This window comes from Ranitomeya imitator, chromosome 3 (assembly GCF_032444005.1).
Source record: "Ranitomeya imitator isolate aRanImi1 chromosome 3, aRanImi1.pri, whole genome shotgun sequence".
Classification (NCBI taxonomy): domain Eukaryota; kingdom Metazoa; phylum Chordata; class Amphibia; order Anura; family Dendrobatidae; genus Ranitomeya; species Ranitomeya imitator.
In genome coordinates, this window is record NC_091284.1 from 486,482,707 (window position 1) to 486,506,306 (window position 23,600).

General features: G+C 42.9%; 1 protein-coding gene across 1 annotated transcript in view; it reads right to left on the reverse strand.

The window, feature by feature from the left end:
* Positions 1-100: 100 nt before the first annotated feature.
* The window catches only part of NCK2 (NCK adaptor protein 2), a 92,235-nt gene continuing 68,735 nt past the window's right edge, over positions 101-23,600 (reverse strand). The window contains exons 2-4 of the mRNA XM_069757580.1: positions 22,158-22,397; positions 16,388-17,109; positions 101-1,183 (exon numbers count right to left, since the gene is read on the reverse strand). Of these exons, the coding sequence (XP_069613681.1) occupies positions 989-1,183; positions 16,388-17,109; positions 22,158-22,383 (1,143 nt within the window). The 5' untranslated portion in view covers positions 22,384-22,397 and the 3' untranslated portion in view covers positions 101-988. The remainder of the gene's footprint in view (positions 1,184-16,387; positions 17,110-22,157; positions 22,398-23,600) is intronic.

Sequence of the window (23,600 nt, forward strand, 5' to 3'; positions counted from 1 at the left end):
GTACTCTAAGGCTGGCCTGATTAGACTATTGTAAAGCAATTCACAAGTAATCCATGTACAGTTTAGTTAACCTTTTGAGATTGTAAAACCATCACAACCATTTCAAAAAAACATTTTTTTATTTGTCTGTATTAGCTTTTACAGCTACACATACATTTTACTTTCAGAATTAAATACTTAATTGTATATTTATAACAGGCAGGAGATGGGGCATAGAAAAAAAATGAAGATGGCACATTTGGTTACTTTTCATGTAGAACTTTGAATTAAATAACTTGCTTATGAACTTTATTATTTTGCGGTAATGACAGACCAAATACACCATTTACTACAATCATGTCACCAGGGTATTCTGAGATATACTGCCACCATACTTTGTGCACTCAGCAGAGCGGTGAGGAGGTATTGTATTGTAGTGGCAGAGCACTGTACAGTGTAAAGAGTGTTTATAGAGCCTAGGAGCGGTTTCAATAAACTACCTGGTAAGCGACAAGGCTACAAGTTTCACAGCCACAACCGATACAGCATGTCTAAAGTATTATTACTATTTGCTGCAGCTTCAGTGCATTTCTTTGTGCCTAATGTCTTTCAATAAAGATTTATGTTTTTATATGATTAAAAAAAATTAAAGTATCTTAACACTGCTTCAAGTTGCCCCCTATTCCTCTTGCTAGCCATACCTAGCTATGAACTGTAAACATGTGCAGAATAGGAGACTTTCAACCAAGGCATGACAGTGAGTGCTTACAATGGTCACTTAAGTGAGGTCTTTAACCTGAGGGCAAGATGACTTACAAAACAGAAAAGACAGAACACACACAAATAAAAAAGATAAAAGTACTATGTCAGAGTGTTTGTGTTATCAGAGGGTCCGTATTGTAAAGATTGCGGCTTTTGTAATGATGGCTCTGTTCCATGGAAGTCATTTTTCGGAACTAAGGCTTGAAGATTGAGGCCAGTGTAAGTGAGGCCACGGATCAGTCTGATGTCACTGTAGCGCTTTCACCAGATATAACTTTTCTCCATGTTCACTAGTGAAGATGGGGGCTTTTTTGTAATGTTCCACAAGTTCATCCATGTTCTTAAACCTCCTTTGTCCAATACAATAGACTGTGTCCACCATCTGTACTTTGAAGTGTTTGTTTTTTCCTGATGCCTTTAGTGATATGGAAAAATCACTGGGCTGTGATAAAGGGGAAAAGAAGAAAACATCTGTTATCTTTGGTTATACAGTCATGATTACATATGTACATGAAATGTGTGTCCAAGATCCAGCCGAACATTAACTTTTTTCTTCCTCAGAGCCAAGCACTAAATCGGTAACAAATACCCAACTACTTGCTTTTTCTGCCATGCAACAAACTCTCCCACCTCAGAAAAGTCACACACCATTCCTTGCAGCAATTCTCCTACTTCCTTTGACGTTACTACAACAGAGCAGTTCCTTCTCTTTAGCTCTGCACCGTCGAAGAGGCATCACTGTCAACTGCATGTCAACATTAGAACAGAAGGAAAGGAGCTGCTGTTGACGTGACATCACAGGAAGTAGGAAAATTACTAGCCAGGTGCATGGCAGAGCAAGCAACCTGCCAACAAGTACTAAGCTGCATAGAAAAAAATTACAGTCCCGGATAACCCCTATATGAGTACACTAAACAGACAAAAAATCTAAAATATTTATTATAAAACATACAACTGTCCTAGCAAGGAAATCTACTTCTCATTTAAGTCAGGGAAGCTTAACATTTTGTTGTAATTAATAGTTCTTGTTAAGGAGAATTAGGTCACCAAAAGAAAATTCAAGGCTATACGGTATATAGAAGTAATTTCAATTTTGGGGAGTGTAACACCAAAAAGGAAGAGTCATGGTTATGTGACATCTAATTTCACCTGCACACAATGGATCACTACATTCCATTCTTCGAATCTGACAAAACCACGTGGGCAACAAAATGAAGAGGCCTTCACAAGGGAACATCACACTAGTCATACTCCCAGGATTATGGTGTGGGGTGGAATAATGTACGGTACCAAGTGTCCTCAATCAAGTCTTCCTTTCCAGATACGGCTCTGAATAACATCGATTTGGTCATGAAACCACTTCTCCAAAGTGTCTAAGGAGCAGGTTTTCAAATAAACGCCAGGCGGCATGTTGCTCGTGCTACTGTGAGCAGCCTGTGTGGCCAAAAGTATGCTGCCTTGGCCTGCAAAATCTCCAGACTTGTCTCCTTTAGAGTACCATATTTTACTGTCCCACAAGACACACTTTTTTTCCTCCAAATTCGGGAGGAAAGTGTGGGGTGCGTCTTATGGTCCAAATGTAACATGTGGGGAGGGGCAGCAGCGGAGTGGGATCACACTCCCAGGAGGCAGGAAAAGGTCTCTGCTGCAGGATTCCCAGCGTTGGGGAAACCACGTGGTCCTAATGCTTAAAGTGAATATTCATTAGCCGATTCCCCGCCCATCCGTCAGCGCTGAGCAGTGAGCAGCAAATATTCCTTCACTTAAACAGCGGACCCACATGGTTTACCCAGCGCCAGATTCCTGCAGTGGCTGGGGAGGAGATCGTGTGTCCGGTGGAAGAGGGGGCAGGAGCAGGGTGCCAGAGGAGTGAGGGATGCTGCATACCGGACAGCACCAGCCGGGATCCTACTGATACTGAGTCTTCGCGTATACGACCTGCGTGAGGTCATGAAGAGGGCGGGCTGGAGCATCACATGACAGCACAGAGCCCTCCCTCTTCATGATGTCATCATAGGTCCTGCAGACACCGCATGTCAGAGGGGGTGTGCTTGGCTCCTGGGCATCTTTCTACTCACAACATGGGTAAGCATTAAAGCAATTAAAGGAACGGTCTCTCAGTTTGGTGTGCAATTTCACTATGGCAGTCCCAGGGACTTTTTTTTTTTCATGATAGGCGTCTGACAAATCTGACTCATTTCTTATGGTAATATGTGCATTTGGGTCAGCATAATTATTGATGTGCATTGGCTTTAAAGATTTTTTTTCTGCAATTATTATGGCTGATAAAGTGCACTGATGATTTAAAGTGCCCTTTTTATTACCATGATGATATTCACAATGTACATGCATTGATGCCCTGGACCCACGTCCAGGTACTAGGGTCCTTTTTCCTTTCTTTCTTTGTTTCTGAGATATTTTTTGTACTATATATGTATAGAAAATATTTAATAAAGATGTTTTGATACCGTATAACTCCCAGCATGCCATATGATATGCAGAACATGCTGGGAGTTATAGTTCTCCCATGGGATCTTAAAGCAGCACTCCAGCGTTATGTTTCAGTGCTGGAGTGGTGCTTTAAATATAAGCCCTGTGCCCCCCTTCTTATACTCACCCTCCAGAATCTTCATACAGTACTTTACAGACACCACACTGGTCCCGCAGCACCATCTTCTACCCATAGCGTCCAACATAACATACTATTACTGTATACATAATAACACCAAACATAATAGTATGTTATTTATGTTGTTAAATATTTTACCGCATTTTTTGCTTCAAATATTTGTTTTCCCCATTTTCTGGTGTGCCTTAGTCCGAAAAATACGGTACATATAAAAAGTAAGTGGTCAGCAATTGTGAATGAAGCTGCCAGCAGTGTATTTTTTTGATTTGTGTGCCCAAGTGCATTTTGAAAATGTTTTTTTCTATTTATCATTTGCATATCATTAACATGTCTATCTATCCTGTGTGATATAAATAATTCCACAACTTTGACTTTTCATTCTTGGAGGAATGATTAACCCCTTCCCGACATGTCATACTGTACATATACTGCTTTGCGTAAGCTGCGTTCCCGAAAACAGCAGGGTACAGCACGGTGACTGCGCAGCCTCACGCTGAGCGCTGCGGCGATCACGTGCAAGTGTCAGCACCGATCGCGGGCATTTAACCCCTCTGATGCCGCTGTCAGTAGTGACAGCGGCATAGAGGAGCATCGCGCAGGGAATCCGTACGCTCACGTTGTCTTGCTGGTCTTCATGGAGACCCCCAGCCCAAAGATGGCCGTGGGTTCCTTCAGAGTCCTGCCGGGAAGGTTGCTCTACTCCTTCCTCGTCTGTCGAATCCTGATGTGATACTCAGCATACTCTTTCACTCAGCAACATCCACTGCTGCCTGTTTCTGGAAAACACCCATGTAGTCAAAATCGTCGCTACATCTGTAGATAAATTCCCAAAATGTTGTCACTTGAGGGGGGGGATTCTGCTTTCCTAGCACATAGGGGCTGGAATCCGCAAACTAGCCTAGGAAAATCTGCACTCCAGGAGGCAAATAGTGCTCCACCCCTCCCGAGTCACTCCGTATGGCAAAGTGGTATTGAACATCCACATATGGGGTATTTCTACTTTCAGCAGAAAATGTGGGACAAATTCTGGTGCCATTTTACCCATTTACCAGTGTGAAAATGTAAAATTTGGGGCTAACACACAATCTTGGTTGCAAAAATGTAAATTATTTTTTCTTCACTGCCCAATGGTATAAAAGTCTGTGACACGTGTGTGGTGTCAATATAATCACTGCACCCCTAGATGAATTCATTGAGAGGTTTAATTGATAAAATGGGGTCACTTATGTTTGTGACATGGCACCCTCAAACAAGTGCAGCAAAATCTGCACTGTAATATGGCGCTACTTCCCTTCTGAGCTTTGCACTGTGCCTCAAAAGTAGTTATTGACCACATACGGGGTATCGGTGCACTCAGGAGAAATTGGACAACAAACTTTGGGGTCCATTTTCTCCTTTTGCCCTTGTTAAAATACAAAATTTGCAGCTTGAAATGATTTTTGTGGGAAAACGTGCAATTTTTTTATTTTCACAGCTTAACATTATAAACTTCTGTGAAGCACCTGGGGGTTCAAGGTGTTCAATACACATCTATACAAGTTCCATAAGTGGTCTAGTTCCCAAACTTGTGTCACTTTTAGTGGTTTTCCACTGTTTAGGCACATCAGGGGCTCTCCAAACGTGACATGGCATCAGCTAATTATTCCAGCAAAATTTGCATTCAAAAAGTCAAATAGCGCTCCTTCCCTTCCAAGCCCTGCTGTGTGCCCAAACAGTTGTTTTCCTCCTCTTATTGGGTATTTGCGTACTCAGGAGAAATTGCACAACAAATTGTATGGAGCAATTTCTCCTTTCGCCCTTATGAAAATGCAAGGTTTGGAGCTAAAAAAGATTTCTGGGAAAAATGTGATTTTTTTTATTTTCACGGCTTAACGTTATAAACGTCTGTGAAGCACCTGGGGGTTCAAGGTGCTCAATACACATCTAGATAAGTTTCCTAAGGGGTCTAGTTTCCAAAATGGTGTCACTTGTTGAAATTCTACCACTATCATGAAGTCCAATGTGTCATGAGAAAATCCCAGAATAAGTGGAATCTGGTGAAGCGTTCCAGAGTTATGACCTCAAAGTGACAGTGGTCAGAATTGTATAAATTGATCTGGTCAGGAAGTTGAAAACAGGCTTCGGGGTGAAGGGGTTAAGCAATCCAGTTCAATCATGTCAAGCCACATCTCATGGTGATGTAATAATTTTTGCACAAATTAAACTTTTTTTTTTTTCATCATGCACTTCATTATCAGCGTATTCCTCAAGATGGTATGCAATCTCCTAATCTTTGGACAGGGGAGAACTTTTACTATCTAGTGAATGTTCTTTTAAGACATTAGATTTTGGATACCAGAAAGACAACTGCAGGAGAAAGAAAACATTTTCAGTAGCCAGACAATAAAACTTAAGCAATAGTAACAAATTTTACACGATTTATAGGCTCTGTAGCCCCCATGCTCCTGGATTTCTTGACCTCTCATATAATATTTTTTCAGCCCCTAGCATTAACCCCCTTCCCAACATAGGATGTACTGCAACTTCCTATGTCAAGTGTTGGGATATGAGGGGACTCAAGAACTGGGCAGGTGGTGGATGTGGCTTCTGAGAGCATCGCCTAGAGTTAGCACGGACTGTTGCTGTTTAACAATTTAGTTGCTGAAACTCCATGGTTAGTAAATCTGTTGATGTTGGCATGAAGAGGGTATCCCAGTTAATAACTGATAATATGATTAAAGTGAACCTGTCAGCAGGATTGTGCACAGTAACCTACACACAGTTTCAGGTCGGCGCCGTTATACTGAATAAAATGATACCTTGGTTGATGAAATCCGTCTTATGGTTGTTCTTTAATCTTTATTTTCAGTTTTGTGTTAATCAGATTCTCGTGCCCTAATGCGGGGTTGGTGTATGTGGCGCTCTCTCCGATTAGATATTCATAATGTAGACTGCTGAAAAGTCACTGATGACCTGTCCCCTAGTTAGTATAATGAATATCTGTTTTAAAAAAAACACCCTTCTGCAGGCATGTGCAAAATCGGCCATCTCCGAGAGCTGCTACTGTGCGGGCGGTGGCATCTTGGAAGAGGATTTTTTTTCCTCTTCTCCAGTAAGATGGCGCCGCCGGCTCATGCGCAGTAGCAGCTATAGGATCACAGCTAAACACCAGTAGCAGCTACTACGCAGGTGCGGCGGGCATCATTTTCAGACGGATTTTTTTTCTTCTCCTCTAGCTGAATAACCTGAATATAATGCATTATTGGCACAAAACATGCTATTTTGCTGCAGACTAGGTGCCACAACTGGCACCTGCCTGCAGAAGGGCTTTTTTTTTTTTAAAGCATATACAGATATTCATCATGAAAACTTGGAGGTACAGTAGGTAAGTGAGGGATCAGTGACCTGTCAGCAGTCTGCATTATGAATACCTAATCAGAGCACCACATACCCCAGCCCCACCTTAGGGCACGAGAATCTCTAACACGAAACGAAATAAAGACTAAGAAACAACAACAACAAGATGGAATTCATCAACCAAGGTATAATTTTAATCAGTATAACAGCGCCGACCTGATACTGTGTGTAGGTTACTGTGCACAATCCTGCTGACAGGTTCACTTTAAGCAGGGCTATGAAATCAGTAAGCCAAACCTGTGACTCCGACTCATCAAATTCCATTGACACCGACTACGACTGACTCTACCAAAATGGAATCAGATTCAGACTCCACAGCACTGCCTTTAACCCCTTAATCCCATATGACGTATTATCCTGTCGAGATGACCTGGGACTTAATTCCCAGTAACGGGATAGCACGTCATAGTGGGTCGGCCGCACTCACGGGGGGAGCGCGGCCGATCGCGGCCGGGTGTCAGATGACTATCGCAGCTGACATCCGGCACTATGTGCCAGGAGCGGTCACGGACCGCTCCTGGCACATTAACCCCCGGCACACTGCGATCAAAGATGATCGCAGTGTTCCGGTGGTACAGGGAAGCGTCGCGCAGGGAGGGGGCTCCCTGCATGCTTCCCTGAGACCCTCGGAGCAACGCGATGTGATCGCGTTGCTCCGAGGGTCTCCTACCTCCTCCTCCCTGCAGGCCCCGGATCCAAAATGGCCGCGGGGCTACTTCCGGTTCCTGCAGGAAGGTGGCTTGCAAGTGCCTGCTCAGAGCAGGCTCCTGCAAGCCTCCAGCAGTGCACACCAGATCGCTGATCTGACACAGTGCTTGGCAAAGCAGGGCTGTGGAGTCGGAGTCGTGGAGTCGGAGTTAGTTTTGGTTGGAGTCGGAGTCGGTAGAAATGTACCGACTCCAGCTTTAAAAAAAATGTATTAATATTTCATTATTGAACTTTCATACAAATTTTATAAATGTTACTCAAATATATACCGTATATACTTGAGTATAAGCCGACCCGAGTATAAGCCGACCCCCCTAATTTTGCCACAAAAAAACTGGGAAAACTTATTGACTCGAGTATAAGCCTAGGGTAGGAAATGCAGCAGATACCGGTGAATTTCAAAAATAAAAATAAATGCTCCATACCGTTCATTATTGCCCCATAAGATGCTCCATATAAAGCTGTGCCACATATAATGCTCCATACTGTTCATTATTGCCCCATAGATGTGCCATATAAAGCTGTGCCATATAGTTCTCTGCACCGTTCATTATTGCCCCATAGATGTGCCATATAAAGCTGTGCCATATAGTGCTCTGCACCGTTCATTATTGCCCCATAGATGTGCCATATAAAGCTCTGCCATATAGTGCTCTGCACCGTTCATTATTGCCCCATAGCTGTGCCATATAGTGCTCTGCACCGTTCATTATTGCCCCATAGCTGTGCCATATAGTGCTCTGCACCGTTCATTACTGCCCCATAGCTGTGCCATATAGTGCTCTGCGCCGTTCATTATTGCCCCATAGATGTGCCATATAAAGCTGTGCCATATAGTGCTCTGCACCGTTCATTATTGCCCCATAGATGTGCCATATAAAGCTGTGCCATATAGTGCTCTGCATCGTTCATTATTGCCCCATAGATGTGCAATATAAAGCTCTGCCATATAGTGCTCTGCACCGTTCATTATTGCCCCATAGCTGTGCCATATAGTGCTCTGCGCCGTTCATTATAGTCCCATAGATGTGCCATATAGTACTCTGCGCCGTTCATTATTGCCCCATAGATGTGCCATATAGTGCTCTGCGCCGTTCATTATTGCCCCATAGCTGCCATATAGTGCTCTGCACCGTTCATTATTGTCCCATAGATGCCATATAGTGCTCTGCACCGTTCATTATTGTCCCATAGATGTGCCATATAGTGCCCTGCACCGTTCATTATTGCCCCATAGCTGTGCCATATAGTGCTCTGCACCGTTCAGCATTGCCCCATAGCTGTGCCATATAGTGCTCTGCGCCATTCATTATTGCCCCATAGCTGCCATATGGTGCTCTGCGCCATTCATTATTGCCCCATAGGTGCCATATAGTGCTCTGCGCCGTTCAGTATTGCCCCATAGCTGCCATATAGTGCTCTGCGCCGTTCATTATTGCCCCATAGCTGCCATATAGTGCTCTGCGCCGTTCAGTATTGCCCCATAGCTGCCATATAGTGCTCTGCGCCGTTCAGTATTGCCCCATAGCTGCCATATAGTGCTCTGCACCGTTCAGTATTGCCCCACAGCTGTGCCATATAGTGCTCTGCGCCGTTCAGTATTGCCCCATAGCTGCCATATAGTGCTCTGCGCCGTTCAGTATTGCCCCATAGCTGCCATATAGTGCTCTGCGCCGTTCAGTATTGCCCAATAGCTGTGCCATAGAAAGCTGTGCCATTGCTGCTGCTGCTGCAATAAAAAAAAAAAATGCCATACTCACCTCTCTTGCTTGCAGCTCCCGGCGTCCGGTCCCGGCGTCTCTCCGCACTGACTGATCAGGCAGAGGGCGGCGCGCACACTATATGCGTCATCGCGCCCTCTGACCTGCACAGTCAGAGCGGAGAGACGCCGGGAAGATGGAGCGGCGCCCGGCGTGTGGAACGGGGATAGGTGAATATGACATACTTACCTGCTCCCGGCGTCCCGCTCCCTCTGCCTGTCACACGGTCTTCAGTGCTGCAGCCTCTTCCTCTATCAGCGGTCACCGTTACCGCTGATTAGAGAAATGAATATGCTGCTCCACCCCTATGGGAGGTGGAGCCGCGTTTTCATTTCTCTAATGAGCGGTCCCACGTGACCGCTGAAGAGAAGAACTACTGCAGCACCGAAGACCGTGTGACGGGTAGGGGGAGCGCCAGGATCGCCAGGACTAGGTGAGTATGCCTCAGCGCCCTCTCCCCCTCACCCGCCGACCCTGCCGCCCACCGTGACTCGAGTATAAGCCGAGAGAGTCACTTTCAGCCCAAAATTTTGGGCTGAAAATCTCGGCTTATACTCGAGTATATACGGTATGTTCTATCAAACTATTAACAGTGATAAGCAGTTCTGCTGGAGATAGAGACATTTCTTACTTCTTGTGTGTCACTGTTCTCCACTGCCCTTATCTAATCTTATACTTGGTTAACATCATGCTGCCCCAACCCCCCTACTTACAACGTATGAAACTGAAAGTGAAAATGTGTTGCAAATTCTTAGTAGTAAAGCTCCTCCTCTAGACTAGATGTTTGGTGTGTGTCTTCCAAGCATCTCACAGCTGCTACTCAGAAGAGGAAGACTGTAAGAAGTATTATCCTTTCAACAAGCTTTGTATCAGTTAACTGTGAGTACATGAGGAATAACAGTATTACTGACCACTATATCAGTTGTACGACCTGGCAATTTGGTACAATTGTTTTTAGGAAAAACAATTGTCATTTGGATTGTGAATGCAGAATTAAAAACCAGAGAATGTCAAAGAAGCGTCACATTAAATCAGTTGTATTTGAACATTTCACCATCACTCAAGATAGAAAACATTATGTCTGACAGTGTATAGATTTCTTCTTATTAACTGCATAACAGTGTTTATTGCATATTTACTTACAAGAGTTTAGAAAAGTTTATAAAAGTTATTTGCTATATTCTAATTGTATTCTAATAAATATATTTTTTGCTCTAAGTGGTCCGATTACTTATATGATGGTGAGAAACTGAATAAGCACGATGTTAATATTTGACAACAGTAAATTTATTGTTACGAATTGGCCATTTATGAAGGAGTCGGAGTCGGAACCTGATAAAATCCAGGAGTCGGAGTCGCAACTGTGGCTTACCGACTCCACAGCCCTGCGGCAAAGTGACAGATCAGCGCTCTGACCCTATAACCTGATGTCCCCATGTTGTAAAGTAAAAAAAAAATATTCACATATGTAAAAAAAAAAATAAAAAATTCCTAAATAAAAAAATAGATATATATTTTTCCCATAACTACATTTCTTTATCTAAAAAAAAAACGAACAAAAAAACAATAAAAGTACACATATTTAGTATCGCCGCATCCGTAACGACTCGACCTATAAAACTGTCCTGCTAGTTAACCCCTTCAGTGAACACCGTAAAAAAAGGCAAAAAACAACGCTTTATTATCATACCGCCGAACAAGAAGTGGAATAACACGCGATCAAAAAGACGGATATAAATAAATAACCATGGTACCGCTGAAAACATCATCTTGTCCCGCAAAAAATGAGCCATCATACAGCACCATCAGCAAAAAATTAAAAAGTTATAATCCTCAGAATAAAGCGATGCAAAAATAATTATTTTTTCAATAAAATAGTTCTTATCGTATAAAATGCCAAAACATAAAAAAATATAAATGAGGTATCTCTGTAATCCTTCTGACCCAAAGAATAAAACTGCTTTATCAATTTCACCAAACGTGGAACGGTATAAACGCTCCCTCCCTCTCCCCCCCCCCCCCAAAAAAAAGAAATTCATGAATAGCTGGTTTTTGGTCATTCTGCCTCACAAAAATCGGAATCAAAAGTGATCAAAAAAAAGTCACGTGCCCGAAAATGGTACTAATAAAACGTCAATTCAGCCCGCAAAAAACAAGACCTCACATGACTCTGTGGACCAAAATATGGAAAAATTATAGCTCTCAAAATGTGGAGACGCAAAAACTATTTTTTGCAATAAAATGCGTCTCTTAGTGTGTGACAGCTGCCGATCATAAAAATCCGCTAAAAAACTGCTATAAAAGTAAATCATCACCCCCTTAGTTAGGGAAAAATAATAAAATTAAAAAAATGTATCCATTTCCATTTTCCCATTAGGGTTAGGGTTGGGGTTAGAGTTAGGGTTGGGGCTAGGGTTAACGTTAGGGCTACAGTTAGGGTTGAGGCTAAAACTAGGGTTAGGATTACATTTACGGTTGGGATTAGGGGTGTGGTTAGGGTTACGGTTGGGATTAGGGGTGTGTTGGAGTTAGGGGTGTGGTTAGGGTTGGGATTAGGGTTAGGAGTGTGTTGGGGTTAGGATTAGGGGCGTGGTTGGGATTAGGGTTGTGGTTGGGATTAGGGGCTTGTTCGGGTTAGGGGTGTGGTTAGGGTTAGAGTTGGGATTAGGGTTAGGGGTGTGTTTGGGTTTCAGTTAGAATTGGGGGTTTCCACTGTTTAGGCATGTGATGATAGTGTATAATATGATTTTTAGTTGTCCCTGTTAGCACACATATTGTGGGCTCTGGCCCCCCTTCTCTCTTCGATTCTGCTGTGTGTATGTGTGAATCCCAAATCCCTCATAGCCCCCACCAAGAATTTTTATTGCGCTTGTAGCTGCACAAATCTTCCTCGAGCTGAAACTGGTCTGATATCCCTCTCAAGACATGAGGTTCTTTGTTTTATTATAGTAACATATTGGGCCACCAATTTGGGCTACAAAAATAATAAGTATATATTGTTAACTTCCATCGGTAGATCTGTCCAACACTAAGAGCGAGCAGTTAAACACAACAAGTACAAAGTGCAGATTTCTCCGGAACCGTGTGGAACAACTAGGACGAATTTGGTACCAATAGAAAGCTAATTTTAATACAAGATGGATGAGGTGTGTGTTATGATTCTGCCAGATTCTCGAGCGATGATGAGTTATAAGAATTGTTGGGAAAAACTCTACAGCTGAGAGGGGAGGGCGATATTAACTCAACCCCTTTAGTGATGTCACAATGCTGCAGTTATAAGTTTCTGCACTTCACCCAGCATTCAGTCTTGTCTGAGGAGCTGTTGCTGCCAGACCTTCTCATGAATTGGGATATTTGGCTCCGCTTACCAGCATGGTTTTGCCTGAGATGATCTGAGAACGTGAGTTTTATCTTTCTTCTTTAATCCATGTTATTTTAGAATTGCATTGTACATACATACTTTGTCTCATATTGTAACATCTTTGTATACCTTTTTATAATCACTGCCTGATTTTTATGGAGTAAAATATTTAAAATACTAGCTTAGTTCTCCTGCTCTAAAATGTACCCAAAGTCTTCTGAAGGGAATTACGCTACTGTTTTGGGTTAGCTTCGGACCCGTTAATCGAAGCTGGTGGCGGCATACCTTGTCCTGTGCTTTTGGGAGTCGATGTAGCGATGGCGGTGTTGATAATTATTGTTCCTGCCTGAGTGGGAGCAGTTATATCGCCTTTGCTGCAGCGTGCCCAATAGCCAGTACATAGACAGCCAATCTGACCTGAGGGTAAGGGGGGCACAGCCAATCTGACCTGAGGGTAAGGGGGGGCGCCAGAGAGCTGCAAGTTTTCAAGAGGAACTGTAAAGCGGGATATACATAAATCCTTGCAGTTAGTGTTATATTGCAGAGTAGTGGGATAACTAAAATAAGCCCCTGAGGTAAATTGAGAGGTCAATAGCCTTGTTTGTGTTTTCATCACATTGGGGCAGTGGAGGGATAACTAAGATAAGCACCCTGCACATGTGATAGCCGTGGGCTGGCCAAAGGTCACCCCGATCATGACGTATTGTTCACAGTCACGGGGTGAATCGTGACAAGGCACATCAAGGGCTCTCCGAACGCGACATGGCGTCCGATCTCAATTCCAGCCAATTCTGCGTTGAAAAAGTAAAATAGTGCTCCTTCCCTTCCGAGCTCTCCCGTGCACCCAAACAGGGTTATACCCCAATATATGGGGTCTCAGCGTACTCAGGACAAATTGCACAACAACTTTTGGGGTCCATTTTCTTCTCTTATCCTTAGGAAAAAAAATTTGGGCGAAAAAATCATTTTTGTGAAAAAATATGATTTTTTATTTTTACGGCTCTGCATTATAAACTTCTGTGAAGCACTTGGTGGGTCAAAGTGCTCACCACACATCTAGATAAGTTCCTTAGGGGGTCTACTTTCCAAAATGGTGTCACTTGTGGGGGTTTCAATGTTTAGGCACATTAGGGGCTCTCCAAACACAACATGGCGTTCCATCTCTATTCCAGTCAATTTTGCATTGAAACAGTGGTTTACCCCCACATATGGGGTATCGGCGTACTCAGGACAAATTGTACAACAACTTTTGGGGTCCATTTTCTCCTGAAGGGTTAATAAACTTCTTGAGGGGTGCAGTTTTTAGAATGGTGTCACACTTGGCTATTTTCATATAGACCCCTCAAAATGACTTCAAATGTGATGTGGTCCCTAAAAAAAAGGGTGTTGTAAAAATGAGAAATTGCTGGTCAATTTTTAACCCTTATAACTCCCTAACAAAAAAAATTTTGTTTCCAAAATTGTGCTGATGTAAAGTAGACATGTGGTCAGAATTGTAAAAATTGGCCCAGTCATTAACGTGCAAACCACCCTCGGGGCTTAAGGGGTTAATGTAAAATGATCCCAACAAAAGCTTCAAATCAATCCACAAAAAAAAAACCAAAAACAAAACAACAAGTCCCAATCAGGTCAGTCATCTGTAAATGGAAATACAGTGGGCTTCCACATTACAGGTAGGACAAAAGGCTCTGTAAAAGTGCTATGGGGTTCCCCGCCCTCCAAAAGAAATTCAGAGAATTCTGACTCCCAAATCCAAATGCCCCCAGTGTGCCTAAACCACATTTAGTGTCCACATATTAGGCAGGGGTATAATTTCCAAAATTGGGTCACTTGACGGAGGTATTCTGCTCTTCTAGCATTTAGGGACTCTGTATATGAAGTCTGCAAACTTTTCTAGGAAAATCTGTGCTCCAGGAGGGAAATAGCGCGCCGTCGCTCACAAGTTTTGCAGTGTGGCTAAGCAGTACTGTACAGCCACATATGGGGTATTTCCACGTTCAGCAGAAATTATGACAAATTTTGGTGCCATTTTTACACACATCCCAGTGAGAAAATATAAAATCTGAGGCTAAAGCAACATGTCTTCGCGTAAAAATGTCAATATTTTTTCTCCACTGCCCAATGATATAAAATTATGTGACACACCTGTGGTGTCAATATGGTCATTGCACGCGTAGATGAATTCATTGAGAGGTGTAGTTTGTAAAACAGGGTTACTTATGGGAGGGAGGGGGGGGGAGGGTTCTGCTGTGCTGGCACCTCTGAGGCTCTCCCTGTGGGTCATGGCAATCGTAAACCATAACAGTAAAATCTGGACTATAACATGGCGCTCCTTCTCTTCTGAGCTTTGCACTCTGCCTGAAAACTAGTTCCCGATTACATGTAGGGTATTGGCAAACTCAGTAGAAATTTTTACAACACACTGTCACGTACATTTTTTCATATTATCCCTTAGAAAAATTAAAGATTTGGAGCTAGAACAAGATTTTAGCGGTACAAATGTAATAATTCTTTCTTCAACCCAAATTATATAAATTTATATGAGGCACATGTGGTGTCAAAATGCACACTGCACAGCTAAATTAATTGAGGGGGTGGGTATAGTTTGTAAAATAAGGTAACTTACGGAAGGTTTCTGCTGTTCTGGCACCTCAATGGCTCTGATGTGACATGGCACCCGCAAACCATTACAGCAAAATCTTTACTCCAACATGGCGCTTATTCCCTTCTGAGCTCTGCAGTGTGCCTCAAAAGTAGATGTTGAATGCATATGGAGTAGTGGTGTACTCAGGATAAATTGTGCAAAAAATTGTGCGGTGCATTTTCTCCTGTTACTCTTGTGAAAATAAAAAATAAACAAAATGAGGCTAAAGGCATTTTGTGGGAAAAATTCCTTGAGGGGTGCAGTTTTCAAAATGGGATAAATAGTGTGTGGGGGGGTTTCCACTGTTTTTGCCCATCAGTGGCTCTCCAAACGCAATATGGTGTCCGCTCTCTATTCCAGCCATTTTTGAGTTAAAGTCAAATGGTGCTCCTCCCTTCCAGGGTCTGCCATGCACCCAAACAGTAGTTTCACACTGCGTATGGGATATCTGTATACTCAGAAGAAATTGCACAACATATTTTGGGGTCTATCTTCTCCAGCTAACTTTGTGAAAAAAAAAAAAAAAATGGTGCTAAATTTGTGAAAATTTTAATATGATCATTTTTTTCCTTCCACATTGCATTAATTCTTGTGAAGGGTTAATAAACTTCTTGAATGTGGTTTTGAGCAACTTGAGGAGGTGCAGTTTTTAGAATGGTGTCACTTTTGGGTACTTTGTCATATGGGCCCCTCAAAGTCACTTTAAGAATACGGTTTTGTAAACTTTGCTGGAAAAATTAGAATTTGCTTATCAACTTTTAACCCTTCTAACTTACTAACAAAAATAAAATGAAGTTTCAAAAATTGTGCTGATGTAAGGCCGAATTGTGACATAACTCTCAGGTTTAAGGGCATAAAAATTAAAAGTATGAAACTTATGAGATGTTCAAAATTTTTGCCAAATTTAACAAATAAACGCAAGTTATGTTGAACAAATTTTACCACCATCATGAAGTACAATATATCACGAAAAAAACAATTTCAGAATCAGTGGGATCTGTAGATGCGTTCCACAGCTATAACCTCAAAGTGACAGTGGTCAGATTTTTAAAAAATGCATTATGTGTAAACCTTCATATGTGGAATTTACATACACTGCAAGAACTGTATGCAATCGAGCAGGAGGAGTAAAAAATAAATGTACTCACTGAAGACTCACTGTCGCGGATAAGAAAGTCTCCATCCACACCCCTTTCATTCAGGGCACATTCAGCTTGATGTCTTGTCACCCCTCCATAGTACCATCCTTTCCCAGCGAAGCGACCTGTACATGCAGGACCAGTATAGCTTATTTGGTGAACATGAGGACTATTTATGGAAGGACCATCATTTAAAATGACAACATAGTTTTTGGGAACAAGACCAATCTGTCCACTGGAATTTTTACATTTCCACCATTCAGGGTCGTTTTCAGGCTTTTCAATGACTTCCATGATTTCGCCTTTCTCAAAGTTTAGCTCTTCTTCTGTTACCGAACTAAAGGGGTATAGTGTCTGCACAACATGGAGAACTTTAGTGTTCTGACCATTGCTAATGGAGGCTCCTTTTCTCAAACTGAGAAAACTAGGGGAATCCGCAGTTGCTTCATCAACTTCTTCTACGACATAGTTTGATGGAAACCACCCAACCTGTCCATTGTGTGTTCCACGCCACCAGCCATCACTGCACTTTTCCATAACAATCACTCGTGAACCCTTCACAAGGGACAGTTCATCATCTCTCTCGGCGGCATATGCAAACTTTACATATGCTGGAATGTTTAAGTCATAGATCCTATCTGAATTTGTACCATTGGAAGAATACTCTGCATCGGTGCTTGGAGTTGGTGAGGCATCTCGAGTGCTATTCTTTCTCTTGGTCTTCCCGAGACCTGAAAATAAGAAAGAAAACACAAGTAAACAACAACCATATGCAAACAATGAATAGGAATCCATCCCATCGGTAACTATTCACATTCTCATAGATCAAATGGTGATTAATAGACAGATTACATCTCCATCTTGCCAGTAGGAAAGGTTGGAGAGTTCGAGGAAAAAGTAAAAAAAAAAAAAAAAAGATAATTCTAAACAGACACATCATAATAAATAGATTGGGTGATGAGAGGGCTGTATTATGGGGTTCTTTTTGCTATATAGACTGTATATTATATAATTTCTATAAAACTTTGACCCCTTCCAGACATCCGCCATACATGTACAGCGCAAGTCAGTACCGGGTTCACAGTGTGACCACGACCCATACCCAGCAGGTAATGGCTGACACACAGCCTGTACCTGCTTCTAACAGCAGAGAGTGAAGCGGAGCCCACAACTTAACCGGTTTCTGTTTAAATCAAACTCTGACATTGACATTAACAGCACGCCCGCATGGGGGCGCATCATTCTATGGGTCCACTGGCACTCACGAAGTGATCGCATAGAGCCGATGGATTGCTATGACAGCCGGGGTCTGTTGAACACCTCTGTACTTGTCATCATGCAGCTCCCTTGAAACCCAAGCCTGTGGCTGGGCTTCAAAGGAGACTGTGATTTTTAATACAGTGCCGGCAAAACAATCTTTACAAAGTTAATCGAAATCCTAAAAATATTAACATCCAAGTGTTTTATTGTGGATATTTCATTACAATTAGTTTAGTATTTCGGCATTAATTAGTATTTACATTTTCCTATGCCAGTTTTGCTATTAGACAGTTTTTGATTATCTCCCCCATTGCGTGCACTTTTAATAAGCGAAATGATGATGCAGATTTTACATGTAAAGTTTTCTTTTTCGACACAAGTGTGATTTCTTTTGCCGGAACTGTATATGCAACAATATTGTGGTATTCAGGTGTATAGTACAAGTGATCAGACGACCGCATGTTCAAGTTCCCTAAAGAAACTAATAAAATTACCCTCTTATGCCACATAAGTGGTATCGCCACGTCCAGAAATGTACGCTGTATAAAAAATATGTAGCTAGTTATTAAACCGAAAATAGATTTAAATATAAAAACACCTATATCAAGCCAAAATTGTGATTTTTATTGGACGCCACCATACAGCAAAAAATGCAGTAAGAAGGCATCAAAATGTTAGATATATCCCAAAATAGTATCAATAAGATCATCGTTTCACCCTGCAAAAAATGAAAATGGATCTCGAAAAACAGCGAAAATGAAAGAAGAACAAAACACAAGCCCACATACGTTGATGTGGAAAGAAAAGTAAAAAAAAAAAAAAAAAGTTATGGCTCTGGGAAGAAGGGGAGGGGAGAAAAAAAAAAGGAAATTGGCCATGTCGGGAAGGCGTTAATAGCATTTCCGATTAAAAAAATACATTCATGAATACCTTTACTTAACAACAGATGCTCATTTTCTCTAGTGGGTAGTGGCAACCTCTGTTGCAAATCATCTGCTGCACAGCTAAGAATGGTGCAGCTTGAGACTTGCAGGGGTAACCCAAACTGCACCAGAAACCTTATTGTGAAACCCCACAAAATACCTCACTAGCCACAGTCAGCTGCTGCTGTAGCCATTGCGGGTGTCACCAACACACTGTCAGGCAGACTGATGACCATGTACAGTATTTAGCCATACCGTCAAGACACTCATCTGTCATCTGATTCCTGTGGGTCCTAAAAATCAATGTTATCAGCAGCACATCTGCCTATGTACAATGTATGAGGTCTGAACACTCCTTCTGCTTGCCCCCACAGTTTGAATTGGTCCTTATAAGATGGGCTTAAACAAGCGACAATTACCGTATATACTCAAGTATAAGCTGACCAGAGTATAAGCCGAGGCACCTAATTTTGCCTAGGAAAACTGGGTAAGCTTATTGACTCGAGTATAAGCTGGGCATGCATTGTCCTCTCATCCCTGTCCTGCTATATGTAGCTCCCTCCCGTCTTGTTCTGTTTGGCTTCCCTCGTTGTATGCATGGCTTCCCCCCACCGCTCCATCTTGTATGCATGACTCGTCTTCCCCGTCCCATCTTGTATGCATGACTCGGCTCCCCCGTCCCATCTTGTATGCATGACTCGGCTCCCCCGTCCCATCTTGTATGCATAACTCGGCTCCCCCGTCCCATCTTGTATGCATGACTCGGCTCCCCCGTCCCGTCTTGTATGCATGACTCGGCTCCCCCGTCCCGTCTTGTATGCATGGCTCGGCTCCCCCGTTCCGTTTTGTATGCATGACTCGGCTCCCCCGTCCCATCTTGTATGCATGGCTCAGCTCCCCGTCCCGTCTTGTATGCATGACTCGGCTCCCCCGTCCCGTCTTGTATGCATGGCTCGGTTTCCCCGTCCCGTCTTGTATGCATGGCTCGGCTCCCCCGTCTCATCTTGTATGCATGACTCGGCTCCCCCGCCTTGTATGCATGGCTCAGCTCCCCCGTCCCATCTTGTATGCATGGCCCAGCTCCCCCGTCCTTTCTTGTATGCATGGCTCGGTTTCCCCATCCCGTCTTGTATGTATGGCTCGGCTCCCCCGTCTCATCTTGTATGCATGACTCGGCTCCCCCGCCTTGTATGCATGGCTCAGCTCCCCCGTCCCATCTTGTATGCATGGCCCAGCTCCCCCGTCCTGTCTTGTATGCATGGCTCGGCTTCCCCTGTCTTGTATGCATGGCTCGGCTTCCCCGTCCCATCTTGCATGCATGGCTCGGCTTCCCCGTCCCTTCTTGCATGCATGGCTTGGCTCCCCCGTCCCACCTTGTATGCATGACTCGGCTCTCCCGCCTTGTATGCATGGCTCGGCTCCCCCGTCTTGTATGCATGGATTCCCCCTCCCCCGTCCCATCTTGGATGCATGACTTGGCTCCCCTGTCCCGTCTTGTATGCATGGCTCGGCTCGCCCATCCCATCTTGTATGCATGGCTCGGCTTTGCTCGACTCCCAGCATCCTCTCCCATCATACTCACCCTCTTTGCACGGTCGCTACAAGTCCCTGCATCTCCATTGTCCCAGCGCGGCAGCTATTCCTGTGCTTGGCGGTCACGTGGTACCGCTCATTAAGGTAATAAATATGCACTCAACGCCTATGGGAGTGGAGACGGGTGCATATTCATTACCTTAATGAGCAGTACCACCTGACCGCAGAGCACAGGAAGAACTGATGCACCGGGACAACAGAGATGCAGGGACGTTCAGCGCCGGCGCGAGGAGGGTGAGTATGTCGTCACAGCTGACCACTGCTGCTTCACCGCTCACCCGCTGGCTTTCTGGACCATGACTCGTGTATAAGCCGAGGGGGGCGATTTCAGCACAAAAAAAATGGGCTGAAAATCTCGGCTTATACATGAGTATATACGGTAAGGTACCTCAGCAGGTTTTGGCCCACAGTATATAAAGCATACCTTCCTGATTTTGCATTAACTACACTGCTAACAATGAAGCTGCAATGAAATCAAATTCCCTGTAACCTCCTTTTGGCAAATTAAAGCTCTCCATACACACTAGACCAACATTGGCCGAACCGGTCAAAATCGATGGTTTGGCTGACAGTCTAACATATTTGGGGAGCCTAAATAGCTGATTGTCATGTGAGCTAAACACCCAGCAAGTCCAATTTCGCATGCATGATCATGTTCTTCTCACCGAGATAAGTTTCCACCAAAAATGTGTGGTGGCGGCTCTCATAGAAAATACAGAGTGAGCACTCCTGTGTATGTGAGAGGTGGCCGGATCCATCGTTTGTCTAAGGTATATAGGTATAAACAACAGGGCTGTGGTGTTGGTAAGCCAAACCTCCAGCTCCTCAAGTTCCCCAACTCTGACCCCACAGCACTGGTCACTACTGAGCATGTACATAAAGTGCAGCACAGATTCAACTGCACTAAAAGCCGAGATCCTAAGATCAGGAACAGAACAGACATTTATAGGACATTTCATAACTTATAGGACATTTCATAACTTTACCTAATTCTTAGGAAAACATTTACAGCACATCCTGCATTGTACTGCTGCACCCAATGTATTATATATTTTAGGAGTTGGTCCATATTATACCAATCCCACCAAAATGGACACTGACTCCACAGCCCTACTTAACAGGACAGAAGTTTTCACATTGTACAGGCAGAAGTTTACAATTTGACATGGAAAAAACTTGAATAATTCCAACATCACAATATATACCTTTTTTTTTTTCCATATAAGTACAGCTATAAATGTTCAAATCCATGAACACGGCTTGACATAGTAGTAGTTTTTATATTGATTGGAATCTGTCAATAGGTTTCTACCACCTAACTGTAGAGCAGCATAATGTAGAGACCTACTTCCAGCGATCTGTCACTTACTGGGCTGCTTGCTGTAGTTTTGATAAAATCAGTTATCAGCAGGAGATCATCATTAGAAGACTATTAAACCTGTTGCCAGGTAGTCAAGCAATTTTAGGAGCTCTATATAGCCCCCTCCACACCGATTGACAGCTTCATGCATACACTGTACATGGGCAGTAAGCTGCCAATCAATGGTATGGACAGGGTTATACAGAGCTCAGCATTCAGACAACTGTTAGATCTACAGAATAAAAGACAACAACTGAGAAAACTACTGGATCTGCAGCAGATAAAACAGTGATTTTATCAAAATGACAGTAAGCAGCTAAGTGACACATCATATTATGCTGCTCTCAGACGGGGTAGTAAATACCTAGTGACAGATTCCTTTTAACCATATGCCAGTGATCTTTTACTTACCACAAGAGATGTGTAGGACATTGATTTTGGTCACATGTGCCTATTTTTTTGTCTTGAACATTAGGCAGTAAGCATGCACCTTCGTGGCTAGGAATAGGGCACAAAAAAAACACTTTGCAGAACTTTCATGACTGTGGCTGTCACAGCAGTTGGCTGCCCACCACTCAAACTCTTACATTGCATATTCTATTGATATGCTATAAAAATAGCTAAAAATATAGACGAGGCTTACCCAAGGTGTCTTTTAAATTCTTAACCAGTGATCCTTTCTTTAGGCTATTTTTCCTCTCTACATAGTTTGATGGTACATATCCTGTCTTGTTAGCTGTATTTCTAACCCGCCACCAGGTTTTGGAGTCATCCAGCAGCCACAAGCGCTCATTTTTCTTAATATCAAGTTCTTGGTCCTGTTGTGCCATGTAATCCCATTTGGCAATAACAATGACCTCCTCTGTCATTTTTCATGGAGTCACTGTTGATAAAAGTTAGAAACCTGAATTAGTGATTGCAATTCAGATATCTCTTAATAAAGAAACGCACACGGTGCTAATGCACTTTTGTTTTTCATCTTTTAGCATATTTATTTTCATATGATGAGCTAATCTATGTTTTAAAAGTGCCTGAAAAGGGGTCTTCCAGGACTTTGAAGTGAATGTGATGTGAGTTGCAGTTTCCAAGAGCAGGCTCTACACAGTGTACGAAGCTGTGGTGTCCTGGCCGACTCCCTACACTGTTTACTTCTGGCCATCGCAAGATCCAATAAAAGCTGACCGGAGGTGTAGTGGACCCCAATCAATCTGATATTGATGACCTCTCTTAAGAATAAGGTATTCAAGTCAAAGTCCTGTACAATACCTATAAAAAAAAACCCTCTAATGAAAATGTAAAACAGAAACCAGATCATAAAACAAAGAAAACACGTGCAGTCTTGATGAGGAGCAAGAAGATTCACCACTACCCTGGTCCAGCGTCCACTTCTGAGGTTGCTGGTCACATACCAAAAAGAGGCAAATTGCCCAGTGTCAAAACACTACAAAAATGCAATGGCAAAAAAAAGCAACCATGGGAACATAGTTTAAGACATTTGCAAATATCAGTAATACTGAAAACATATTAATGTCATACTAATACAATTTCTTCCATAATAAGTCTGGATTTTGGACCACTGTTACAGATTTTTAGAAATACTTGTGTGTGAAACAGGCCTAAAGAACAGAATTTAAGAAGCCAGGAGCATGAAGCAATCACTTTGGTACTGGCAAACACCACAACATGATGATGACCTCAAACACACCTTTAAGTACAGAAATGGCTGGCAGATAACAAAATCAATATTTCCAATTACCTCAGTCTTAAATGCTACAGAGCACCTGTAGTCTGGGTCTAGCAGAGTTCACGGGCAAACATAAAAAAAATAAATAAAGGGTGATGAACAAGTCTTCATAACATACATCTGTGCAAGCAAAAGAAAACCTTCTAAGGCTAGGTTCACATTGCGTTAGCAGCAGCCTGTTCAGCACATACGCTAACGGGCTGCTGCTGCTAGCGCAAGTGCCTGCGCTACATCACCCTAGCGCAGATGGAGCTTCTGCTAGCTCCATCTGCGCTAGCAGTGATGGACCCGGAAACGCTGCAGCCAGCGTCTCGGGTCCGTCACTCAAATAACGGCACATTG